Genomic DNA, 12354 nt, shown 5'->3' with positions numbered 1-12354 from the left:
TTGTACATCTCATCAAAACTACCCTTACACTTGAGTGGTTATGAAAAAGTAAACTTAAGTAATACAAAAAGAAGAATCTTCTGAAGGTCATTAAGTTAGCCCTTGTTTTGTGTTCTAGCAACCTCAAGAACACACCATCAGTACTCACTTCTTTCCTTTTACTTGCTACCAGTTTCTTTTCTGATCGCTGGACACTTCTTGTCCCAAAGTAATCAAGAGCTGAGGTGGGAGTCAGTTTCACTGGAGATAATGGTTTGGTTTTAGCCTGTGGCTTTACATCTCCTTTTTTCACTGTAGCTGCTCCTGCTCCTACTGATGTCCCGTTCTCCTTAGGTTTCAGGGAAATCCTCTTATTGACAAAGTCATCCTCTTCATCTAAATATGAAGAACATTGTATTACTTCTGACATGTGCTTCTAATATTGTCCAGAGAATTACTTTGGTCAGGCTGCACTAACACAGACCCTATGAAAATATTAGGTGTGCTTAGAAGTTGAAAATAATAATAATAAAAAAAGATAGTCACGTTCCCTAATGTAATATTAACATCCAGATAGCAGAGCTAAGTCTGAATAAATTGACTGCTGCAGCATACACAGCAGCAGTATTAGCCCACAGATCACTGAACAAAGCCAAAACTCAGTTTCAGCTCTTAGGATTCTCCTATAATAGTATGTTGTTTAACTAGCAATGAAAACAGGAAGGAAAGCTTGATCATCTTCCATTCATTCTGGACCCAAACTCCTCACACAGTCAAATCAACAAAAAAGAGCACCAAGGAGTTCCAAGAGTTGTGTGTCACCTTGTGAAGCCTGGCTGACAGTTATACAAATGAAACCCTGTCACTGAAGCATACAAAAAGCTACAGATACCACTGCCAAACAGCCAGATTAACATAACGCCACACAAGACAAACATCGCTGGAAAAACTTGTGGATTAGTGGTAAAAGCACTTTCTTGTGAAATCTCCTCAGAATTCAAGAGTGTGAAAGGCATCAGAAGCAAACTGCAAGTAAAGCCCTAAACTGAACAGCCAATATGAAAGGAGCAAGGGACACTGACTGCAAAGAAATAGAGGTGGTCTTATTTGCATGCCTCTAACTGAAGTCTGGTTTTACTTCTCAAGATGTAGATGTTCTGTCAGCTCGCACAGCATACCATGAACAATAAAGTTCTAAACTGCTTTATAATTACATTTCAATTCACAGTACTGTTGTTACCATACGTTCATTTTCCAGCCACTACGTTAAACTCCCATACTTCCTTTCATGCAAAAAACATTGTTTTCTTACTCACTTCTCTAAGATTAAATTACATTGTATGCTTGCCATCTCTGCTTTATAACAAGTTATGGACCTTTCCTTCTGGTTCACCTTTTCTCAATAGACAGAGACAACCTGAGCATTTTAGGCACCAGCTCTAACTTCTGCTCCTGGTCACTTACTGAGCAGCACACGCCATAAATCAACAGGGATCCTGACCATCCCTGTGAAAGTTCAGAGAAAGAAAAATAGAGCAAAGTACTGCAAGGGCAGAAATTGGTTCAGCGGTTCAATCAAGAGTGCCTGAAGATAAAAAAAATATCCAGCTGTAAATGGAATTTCAGCCAATTCAATTCACGAGGCAATATATGAACGACAAAACTCAAGGCCAGGTCCCTCTGAAAGCTTCATTCTTCTCAGCCCAATTACGCGTTTTGCTCAGGCAGCAGTAGGTCCTTTATTGCCATTTAGCTCACTTCAACTATTATCTATCCGGAGTCAGATACCAACTGCTTCAGGCTCCTGACCTACGGCAGCGTGAGGTCTGGACATGAGACTGCTCATCTCAAACCCGGTTTCAGAATTATTTTGCTTCTTTTAATATTTCCAGTTTAAATGAGAAAAATACATTCACAGCAGTAAAATGCACTTAGTAGAAACAAGTTCAAGTCAAAATAATTACATTCACTTGTTCAAGAAGAAGACATTCAGTTGGACAACCATGAACTTTTTAAATCTAAAGGCCGCTACTAAGCTAAAAAAGAATCTTCATTTCCCCCTGCTATCACATAATCTGCGTGCAAGATTCTATTTTCCTCCTTATTCACGTTTTTTTTATATTGCTATTTAATTGGTTACAACAGGATATTGCTTTCCCCCAATTAGAGGGAAGTAGAGTAAATATAATTAAGTTTTAATTAAAAGGATGTGGATTTGAGTCATTTATGATGCCAGCACTAAGCACCACGGATGACTGGAGCTTTACTTTAATTATGTCCTTCCTAGAAACAACAGAATTGGAAGCATTTACACCCTGCAAGTGCTCGACAAGAACAAAAAACAGCACTTTGGGACAGCTGTATATAAACGTAAACAGAGAAAGATGGATAAGAACACTAAAATGGTCATTAGGAAACAAAGCCACTCAGATTGCACTAAGTGGCATTCAACAGATGCTTTATCAGACAGGTCCTCAGGCTGGTTTCATCCTGGGTTCATGAACTTCCCAACACACCAGAAGTTTACCTGCTCGCCAGGCATCCCTTGCTTATTATTACCCTGTCCTTTGGAGGTGTAGTGGCAGATCAGGTTGGACGGAGGCCCTGGGCAACCTGATCTAGTAAAGGGTGTATGTTTGGGCCCTGCCAGGCAGGGGTTGGAACTACAAGATCCTTGAGGTTCCCTTCCAACCCGCGGTCATTTTCTGTGATTCTGGGGATTCTATTTCATGTATGTAAGAACTTGAACTTTTCCACTAACACCTTAATGCTTCTTCCTTGAAGCAACCTGTTTGTCATGCCTACTGCCACAGCAGCATGCCTGATCAATCAGTTGTTACACTTACAGTTCCCTTACAAACAGGAAGGAGCCCCAGCACTGCTACCAGACCGCTCAGATCACTGCTCCTCACCATATGACCAGCTCTATGCTACAGAAACGGGAGGAAGACATTCCTGCTCATAGGAACTATTCAACAATTTCTGGGAAAACAAAGGTAAAAGTTTTGAATTCGGCTATTGAAACAGGTCAGCTGCAGATTAAAAGCATTTCCATAGCCCTGTCTGACAGAAATTGCTAGGTGAACAATTGGGATGGGATTGCAGAAGCCCCTGCCCCAAATAAGGCTATGAAATGGGAATTTATCACCAACTAGACAACTTCTACTCCATAGAACATTCTGTACAGCAGCAACCACTATCAAAATACTATTTCCTGTTTATATCCACACATTCTGTGTGTGCTATACAAGGAATGCATACCCAGAACAAACACATCTGGGTTTTTCTCTAGCATTACCTTTGAAGACTTGCAAACGCAAGTTTATTTTAGTTGAGTTTTCTGGAAATTAAGTAGATGTAACAAAAATATGCTTGTAATTAATGGAACAGATGTGTGTGACAGCCAGGAGACTACTCTTCATTATTTCTGATACAAACACTGCACATGAAGCAGGACCAGGTAATTCACAAGAACAAGCTGCCCTAGCAACAACCAATAACCATTACATCCGTGATGGGTTTAAGAATATTCTGTGACACTAGAACATACAGCAGCACAATGAAGTTAATTAACTAATTCCTGCAGCCCACCTGCAACTGCTTGTTAGCGCTTGGTTTTAAAACCAGCTCCAAACATGAGCAGTGCATCTACACAAGGAGTAACCAGTACTTAGTAGGTTATGTAGGTTAAACATAGAAGAGCAGACTATCTCATAAAGGCCTTCTATATACACAGCTAGAGGACAGCGGCCTTCCCAAAAGTCACTATACCTCCACTGCTTGTACAGGATGACAACACCGTGGATGTTCTTCAGTATTAATGGTGCCACATCCGCACAAGGACTTCAGAAGGCTCCTGTCCTAAAGAACTTCAGTTTAGTCTTTTTTTTAGGCACACCTAACTGGAGTTAGTGCCAAACTGTACAACCACTGAAACACATTCGTTCAGTAAATACCAAGTGAAATTCTTAGTCAAATACGCACATTTCTGTTTTTACAAATATCTCTAGAAAGACAGTTTGGTGCCATTAAAATAATCAGCCTTCTGATATGTTTTTAGATCTAAAATAAATGATTGCTGCCATACATAATCTGCAGACCACTAATGAGAGCAACACCCTTTAAATTAAATAAGCACAGTGCCATAGAAACTGCTACATGAATCACCCCAGCATGCAATCAGAAGTTATCAGTCCATTAACACTTTCCAGTTCATTACAGAGAGCTTTATGCACTTGAACCTGGTTAGTTTCACCATAAGAGCAGCTCTATTTTCCCAAAACAGACCCAAGTCCCCACCACCCAATGAAGCTTCTTGTTCTGGTTTATTGCCTAAAGTGACCTGCATGATAAGAACATTCAGTGCTGTCAAAGAAACAAGGCGGAGGAAGAACCTTGAAGAAAATCCAAGTGGGTACAACTCCGATACGTGCTCAGAAACCTTAATACTGAGATTGGTAAAATAAGAAGGAGCTGTAACACAACTTTCTAAATGCAAAACTCAGATTTCACTACAAAGCTGCTTCAAAAACCTGACAGGGTTAATAAAATTTTATTAAAAACAAACAAAAACCAAAACATACTTTGTGTGAAACCACACCTAGGGAGAGTTAAAAGGTCACTGCGTAAGAATGGGGAAATACTACTCTACTCCAAACTGCAGCTCTCAGCTCCTTTAGCAATAACTGTATCTGAAGAGCCAGATTATTTTTAAAGGATCCATGTCTTTGAGGTCAGGAAAATTCCCTTTCATTATTACAGGCTAAATAAATTATGCTTTTGTTTTCTTAATATGATGATTTGTTGAATACAGTTTTATTCCAAGTTGACTGGGTAAAGAAAGACTGAACACCGCTTAAGAGATACTGTGAATTCTGAATTCTAAAAGTAATTCTGCTAGTTTGTGGTGTTTTTTTAAACAATAAGCCTCAAATACCCACAGAAAAATAGCAACTTTAACGCCTAGGAGCATTACCTACTACAGAAGATACAATGAATGCATACGCACTATAAAGGAACTGAAAAAGCCCCTACTGAATGGCAGTATCAGGCACCTAATTAAATTCATTTCCACACAGCTTGCTCCTACACACTTCTTACATTGTGCTCTGCAATACCTGTCCCTGTTTCTCCATAGAATTCCCCCCAGAACCCACACTGTCCTTCCTCAGGTGTATTTTAAATCAAACTCCCTTGAGGTTTGACCGACCTCTCATAAAATCTGATAAAGGAAAGCTGCTTCGTGTTCTACAACTTTCACTCATTTTCCATAAGCACAGCATCTCCTGTAAGCACATGCAATGCTAATATTGCCCAGAAAGTAAGAGTGTCAATTTTTTACTTCCCTATGAGAAGTTTCAATGTGAAACACGCTTATTCATTGACTACCAGCTGCTACTTTGAACTAGTGCTTGGATATGGGAGATTTTGGGTCACTAGTACCAGCGTTCACCTAATTTTTACCCTGTCTTCTCTTTTGATATCCCCTGCATGAAGAGTTGATATTCAGCCAACACACTGGCAAGCTGTGCTTTTTTTGCCCTATATTCCTATCCTTGAGGAATGCTGTTCCAGAAACCTGCCATTTTACTCACTTCCTACCACCTTCCATTTTCCCAGCTTTATGAGTAATTCAGCCTAGTACCCAGAATAAGGCCTTAAAAAAAAAGAACTTTTATTTTACAATATTCAGACTGTCAAAACAATTGCTACACATGCATAAACGCTATTGCACACATGCATAAATGCTATTGCACTGTATGTAAGAAAGATGATTGTTCACTGAAAGCAAATGAAGACACAATTCCTGCCAAACAGCCGCTTCTGATGAAAGCAGGTAAGGTTCATCGCATCATAACAGCAGGTCATCTCCCACAAACAAAACCCAAGGTTCCACACTTCTTTAAAATAACACTGTTTGACTATTGAACAAGTACAACAAACATTTGGAGTTTGCCCAATCCCCTGCACTGTTCTACCACAAGGCAGGCTTCCCCCCTCCACATTCCTTGTTATCTGCCAGAATAGCTTCACTTCACCCCCAGCTATCATTCATTTAAATAAGCATTATGTTTGTATCTATAACAAAGTATTTCATATAGAACCACAGAGAGCAACTACTCCTCCTTTACTTTTTACCTTTCTAGACTAAATAAATGAACTTCAAAAGCTAAAACTTCCACTCTTACACAAACCAGAATGTAATTCCTGCAACAGTATTTAAGAAAACTGTATCCCACCTTTAAAGTTATACAGGAGATCCAAAAAGAAATTCAAGTAATCACATGAAGTTTCAAATGAGATCCAAGCAGTTGGTTGAGATAACTGAGATAACTTGAGATTACCAAGTTCCTAACAGTTATGTGATACCTGGAGACTTTTCCAATCATTTCTAAGGACACTGCTCCAAACTCAACATTCTTCTCAAAGACTGTCATTAGTATCTTTTCTATGCTCCTATTCTTTTAAAAGACATTTATCCCAAGCAAACAGCTGTGTCACACACTCAACAGAAATCTCTCCCGAACTCCAATAAGCTGAAGAAACAGTTTGCACAGATTCAGTATAAACAAAATCCATGAGTTAAGTCTCAAGATTATGAAGATGTTGTCTCAGACATTGACTAAGTCAACCTTCTGTGGACTCAGGAGTCTCTAGATAAGAGCAACCTTGATCCACAGTTTTCAGGGATTTCACTACTAACCTTGACCAGCGCTCCCATGGCACCCCTATGAAGAAAAGCCTGATTACACCACCTAGAATTGCATCATAAGCCTAATCAATGCTTTTCGTTCCCCAGGAATCCAATCTCTTATCTATTCTGAGGTCACTGCTATTAAATACTCTTTATAATTCATTAGGAAAACTGTCAAAGGAAATTAGGGTTTGAGTAAAAGATAGGGACAAACAAGATGGGAAAAGTGTTTGGGATAGTTTAGCAAATTGAGTTCATCTCAACACACGACACAGTACAGTTAAATGCCAGGTCAAATATCTAGGACAAGTAAAATAAGCACAATCCATCTTAGACGTGGAGATTATGAAGGCAGCCCGGAGGAGGAAAGAGGCAGAGCAGGGGAAGAAGCCAGCTGAGTCACACCTCTAATTGGATGCCACAGCAAAACAAATTCAGGGGGTTAACAGAAGAACTGGAAATCTAACCCTTGTTATAAAACATGTTTTATCCAAGAAGGTTTGGATTCAAATGTGCACAGGCTTTAATCACTTTCTAGGAATCTATACTGGGGACGTACTGCAGCTAGTAAAGATCTCTAGAGCACAAAACAAACATGTAAGACCTCATAGTCAAAGCCTCAGCTAAACTCGGACTGGATGAAGAATCCAGTGAGACACAGGCAGATACCCCGCAAACATAAGAAATAACTCTGTGACCAAAATCTGCCCATACAGTGTTGTAACTATGAGGAAATACTACAGTTGCTTTTGCACAGGTGATTTGAGTACAGTAACCAGTACTTGGTATCAAAATCCCTAAGTTTATTTGCATTGCAACAAATCAATGTGAGTTACAGCAGCTCCAGAGCAGAAAAATACTCGTGTCAAAAGCAAATCTGAAAAGAACAAACATAACATGATAAGACTTAAAGATAGTAGCTCTCAGCTCTGAGCAGCACACCATTCAGAAGCACAACACTAGTCTTTACTTTACAAAGAGGAACTGAATCAATCTTAAGATGCTTTCAATCTGTGTTATTCAATCAGGAATCAGAACCTTAATAAGTATCACAATATTAATAACTGAATTCTTTTTGCCTGCATATACAGTCCTAACCCTTAAGTGCCACTAAAAGATCTCTTACAGAAGATGCAGCAGGAGAACAATTACTAGTGAAAGCATAACCAGAGGTTGCAAACATCCTTGCAAGTACCAAGATGTACTGAAGTATTAAATTAAATACCAGAACAGCTGTTAATTTGCTTCCAAAGATAAATTTCAGAGTTCACAAAACCTGAGCATGCTCAATTCACAATAAGAAGAGTCTACACAAGCTGGTGTTTACCTGTCAACCAATACTAGCCAATACCAGCAACTTCTCCATAACACCTCAAATTTAACAGAGAAAACTGCATGATGTGAAGAATTAACCAACTGTAAACAAAACAGCTTCATGACAGAACAAAGAACACCTGAAAGTGCTTTTCGTTAGCTTAAGGAGAACATAATCTTTTGTTCTCCATATGAGGTCTTATTACAAGGATAGGTCAACATCAGTCAAACAACCCCATAATACAACCCACCCCACTACAACGGGGCATTTCCATTACCTGTCTCTGAGACATAGACAACAGGATGCTGCTTTAGACCTTTACCAAGCTTTGGAGCAGCTGCTGTCTTCTCTAATGGCTTCTTGGGTTTTTTCACAGACGGCACCTCCTCTTCTGAATCTGTATTTTGACCATAGCATAAGTGTACATTTCTTCCATGTACAATATAGACTTTAAGTCATAAATCTTCTAACATCAGTTAATGTGTTCACATACAATCAGCTGAGTTAGAGAAAGTTATTGCATGGAAGGTCAGAGCACAGCCTCATTCTTCTAAATTGTTCGGTTGTTTGTTAAGTGCAAGGAAATATTGTTACAAGTTTAGGAACGGCTGCATCTGTCCAAAATCCCTTCCAAAAATGAGTACATCTGTCAGATTACCACATCAGGTTTCAATAATAAAAATACCAAAGACAACAAACCAAGCAACCGTTACTGTCAGAGTTGATTGGCATTTACACAAATCAAATGTTATGCAAAAAATAGAAAGGAGTTTTCTGAAACAACTGTGGTGACATACCTGAATCAATAGAATTATTCTTTTTTTCTGCTATGCCTGCTTTTCGATTGGAATCTTCACTGGGTGGACTCTTCACCTAAAAGAAACAATTCATTGGCTCAAGTAGTAAACAGGTCCTTCCAGCCTTTAATCAACTAAATTTAAGAGTTCAATTTAAGAGTTCAAAATGATTTCTGACAGAAATTATTTATTTACCAGCATTACTTTTAAGAAATCTTTTGCTACCTCATGGGTGGGACTGGAAGAGGGCCAAGGGAGAGGAGACGAGGAACTAACTGCACTAGCAAAGTTAGCACACTCCAAGTAAACAGCAGACAGTTATAACGATAGTAAAGGCACCAGTTTAACACCAACTGAAGTAAATCAGGTTTTCAAGCTGTTCCATGTTTTTAAAGTTATGACTTTAAAAAACAATACAAACAATTGTGTGATCAAGAAACAAAGCACTTTACAAACAAGGAAAGCAACACTAACCTTGGTTTCCTTTCCTCTCTTCTTCCCACTCGATTCTCCTTCCCTGTTCTTTATCTTCTCGCTCTTTTTCACAGCCTCGCATTCCTGTCTCTTTCCAGGAGGCACAACGCCAAAGAATTTCCGGATATCCTATTCAAAGGACAAATACTTTCATAAGTTTTTAAATACAAGTAACTCCCAGAAGTTTCACACTGCAAAAGAGCAGGGCACTTAAAAGAACAATACTCTCTCAGCAGCTCCTGTTACAGTATTTGTTGATCTACCTCAACATTGCAAAACAAAGACTAGATGGTTAAAAGCAGCTGCACAGACACTGCACAGCCTTTCTCTTGTCCCTCAGTCACGCACACACAAAAAGGTATTTTTCCCCTTTTGACAGCCACCTTATACATTCAGAAACACCAACAGAATAAATAACTTGAAAGCATCAAATGGGACACATACAGATTTATTTGGTATGCTTAGCTTAAAACAATATTCTAGAATCACAAGTGTTATCTCCCATAGAAATGCAGTCTGTTTACTTTTTACCTGCATGTACGACTGATCCAGCACATGAAGACTGAGAAGAATTCCTCTTCAGTAAGACTGCACTGCTTTTACATAGTAATATGATTTAAACACTACAACACTGCAAATCAAACTGGCTCTAGATTAAAGTGAGTGTTTTCATAGTGATAGACATTAGTTACAAATTTAAAACGTTTGGTGAATAATTATTTTTAAATCTGTGTACTGTAACCACACAGAAGCCACTTGGACACTTCTGAATAGAGGATTTTGAGTCAGATTTTCATTTCCCACATTGACAATCTTCTTACGAGTGACTGAAAAACACAGCCCCAAGCTACAAAGGAAATTCAGCGACTATGTGCCATCTTCTTCAATCTTCAGTTACATATCCCCCAATTTCCTGCAGTCATCCCACTCTTCAGAAGCAAAGGTAACTTTGTTAGTCTCTGCTGGGCTATAACAGATGGGGAATTCAGAATTGTGTGGGAGGCCAGTACATCACAGTGCAACAGTAAAGTCATCTTTCACAAAAGCTTTTATCTGAGATTCATAACAGAAAGATTTTTATGCTATTTATCAGAGCAGATTGCCAGGTCTGACTCTTGTCAGAGAAATATAGAAACAAGGAGAAATAGAAAGTGAAACCCATTTGTTATTTGCATTAAAAGGTGGTAACCCACAGAGCTTGCCAGGATAACTTTCAAGACTTCAGTAAACAGCCAGCTCAAAAAAAAAAAGTCATAAACATCCCACATAGGTTTTCTGTGACATTTTTTGCTGCAACAACAGCTGCTCCAGTGTTTAGATGACGGAGCGATCCCAGCACCAAACTCATTAAGTAGTGGTTTTAAAATACCAGTGTCCAATAAAGCAGAATAATGTCATACAAATATGCATCTCCGAACTACATTCTGAAATAGAAAACTGAACTTCACCAACTGAGCCCATTGACTGCAATGGGAAGCAACACAACCTGAAGTATTCCAAAAGGTGTCCACAGGTGCTTGTATAAACTTGTATAGTTCATACTTAGTTACAGCCTGCCTGTTTGAGTGCAAGTTCTGCAAAACATCAGCTCTGACACCTGGCATCTCCAGAAAAACTGGAGTACCTGAAACCAACTGTACAATATCACTTCAGTTAAACCAACTAATTCCTGCTTGGATAACCATCCTTTAGTTAAGTTTTTAGAACAGAATCCCAGTTCTAAGTACACAGCAGCTTATGCCACAGCACTGGCCCAGGACTGTTTGTGTCAGCTAAAGGCAGCTCAAGTAGCCCTGCTCCCCATCACACGTCCCCTCAGCTGTGCCACTACAGCTCTTCACACAGGAACTGGGTCAGGCAATTAATCTACGTAAAAACAAAATCCCTCCCCCTACCAACCAACTCGTGTAACTGCACACACCAGCTCAGCACAGCCGAGAAGCTGCAGAACCAACCTGACAGGGGCCAATTCTGGCAGCTGGTGGCTTAAATACCACAGGTGGTTTGTGTCAGGGCTCTTAGTGCTGGCAGATGCAGACAGCACTGCCCATCGGTGCTGAGTATTGGGTAAGAGGTATTAAAATCTATGTGAAAAGCCTAAAGCCAAAATTGAGCCAAACCACCTTTGTATACCGTTTTTTAGCTCAGGCAGTGCAGTACTTTGGTGGCCCTGCCAGGCAGGGGGGTTGGAAAACATGATCCTTGAGGTCCCTTCCAACCCGGGTCATTCTGTGATTCTGTGATACTTGGACAGAGATCCCACCTGAGTAGAAACCAACGTATACAAGCTACAGACGGTGACAGGAGCCCATCTTATAACGGCTGTGTAAGCGGGCAGTGCTTTGGAATCACAGAAAGATCACACGGGGCCACAGATGTGTTTATAGTTAGGATCTCATTAGGACTTCATCCTCCATTACTCATCATCATATCTACTTTCAGACTTTCAGGGCTTCATCCTCCATTACTCATTACATCTACTTTCAGACTTTCAGGGCCCTGCGCTCTCCCGTATCCGGCCTACCCCAGGAGGCGGCCAGCAGCCGGGCAGGCAGCGCTGAGGCGGATGGAAGCGGCGCTGAGGGCGTTGGGCGCTCGGCCCGTGCCCGGTATCCCGCCGCGCCTGGGGGCGGCAGGAGGCGCGGACACCCCCTGCTCAGGTCGCTAATACGAGGCAGCCGGTTCCGTGCGCTGTCCCACAAGCGGGACCCGAGCCCGCAGTTGGCGGCCCGAGGTGTGAGCAGCACGGCGGCCGCCCTCAGCACAGCCGCGCCGAGCGACAACGGCCGCAGGGCACAGGAGCCCCGGGACAGCGCCCAACCGCCACGCGGCCATAACGGCGCAACCTGCGCAACGCCGCCCCCCCCACACACACCCCCACCACACGGCGGGACCCGGCCGCGCGGCCTTTGCTCGGAGCTCAGAGCTCGGAGCTCGTTGCCCCGGCCGTCCCGTTGCTCACCATGCTGCCCGCGGTGCTGTGGCTATCGGCACGGCTCCGACTCCATGGCTTCCTCCCGCCCCGCGCCCCGAAACCTTCGCGCCAAGTCCCGCCACCGGGCGCGCTCCGCTGCCGTCACAGCGCGATGGGCGGA

General features: G+C 41.3%; 1 protein-coding gene across 1 annotated transcript in view; it reads right to left on the bottom strand.

Moving 5' to 3' along the window:
• Nucleotides 1-12354, bottom strand: part of RFC1 (replication factor C subunit 1) — a 30609-nt gene extending 18255 nt beyond the window's left edge. The window contains 5 exon segments of the mRNA XM_015862476.1: nucleotides 149-375; nucleotides 8266-8385; nucleotides 8786-8861; nucleotides 9260-9388; nucleotides 12222-12354. Coding sequence (XP_015717962.1) covers nucleotides 149-375; nucleotides 8266-8385; nucleotides 8786-8861; nucleotides 9260-9388; nucleotides 12222-12224 — 555 coding nt within the window. The 5' untranslated portion in view covers nucleotides 12225-12354.

This window comes from Coturnix japonica, chromosome 4 (assembly GCF_001577835.2).
Source record: "Coturnix japonica isolate 7356 chromosome 4, Coturnix japonica 2.1, whole genome shotgun sequence".
Classification (NCBI taxonomy): Eukaryota; Metazoa; Chordata; class Aves; order Galliformes; family Phasianidae; genus Coturnix; species Coturnix japonica.
The sequence above is the reverse complement of the archived record's forward strand: the minus strand, read 5'-3'. Positions and strand labels throughout refer to the sequence as shown.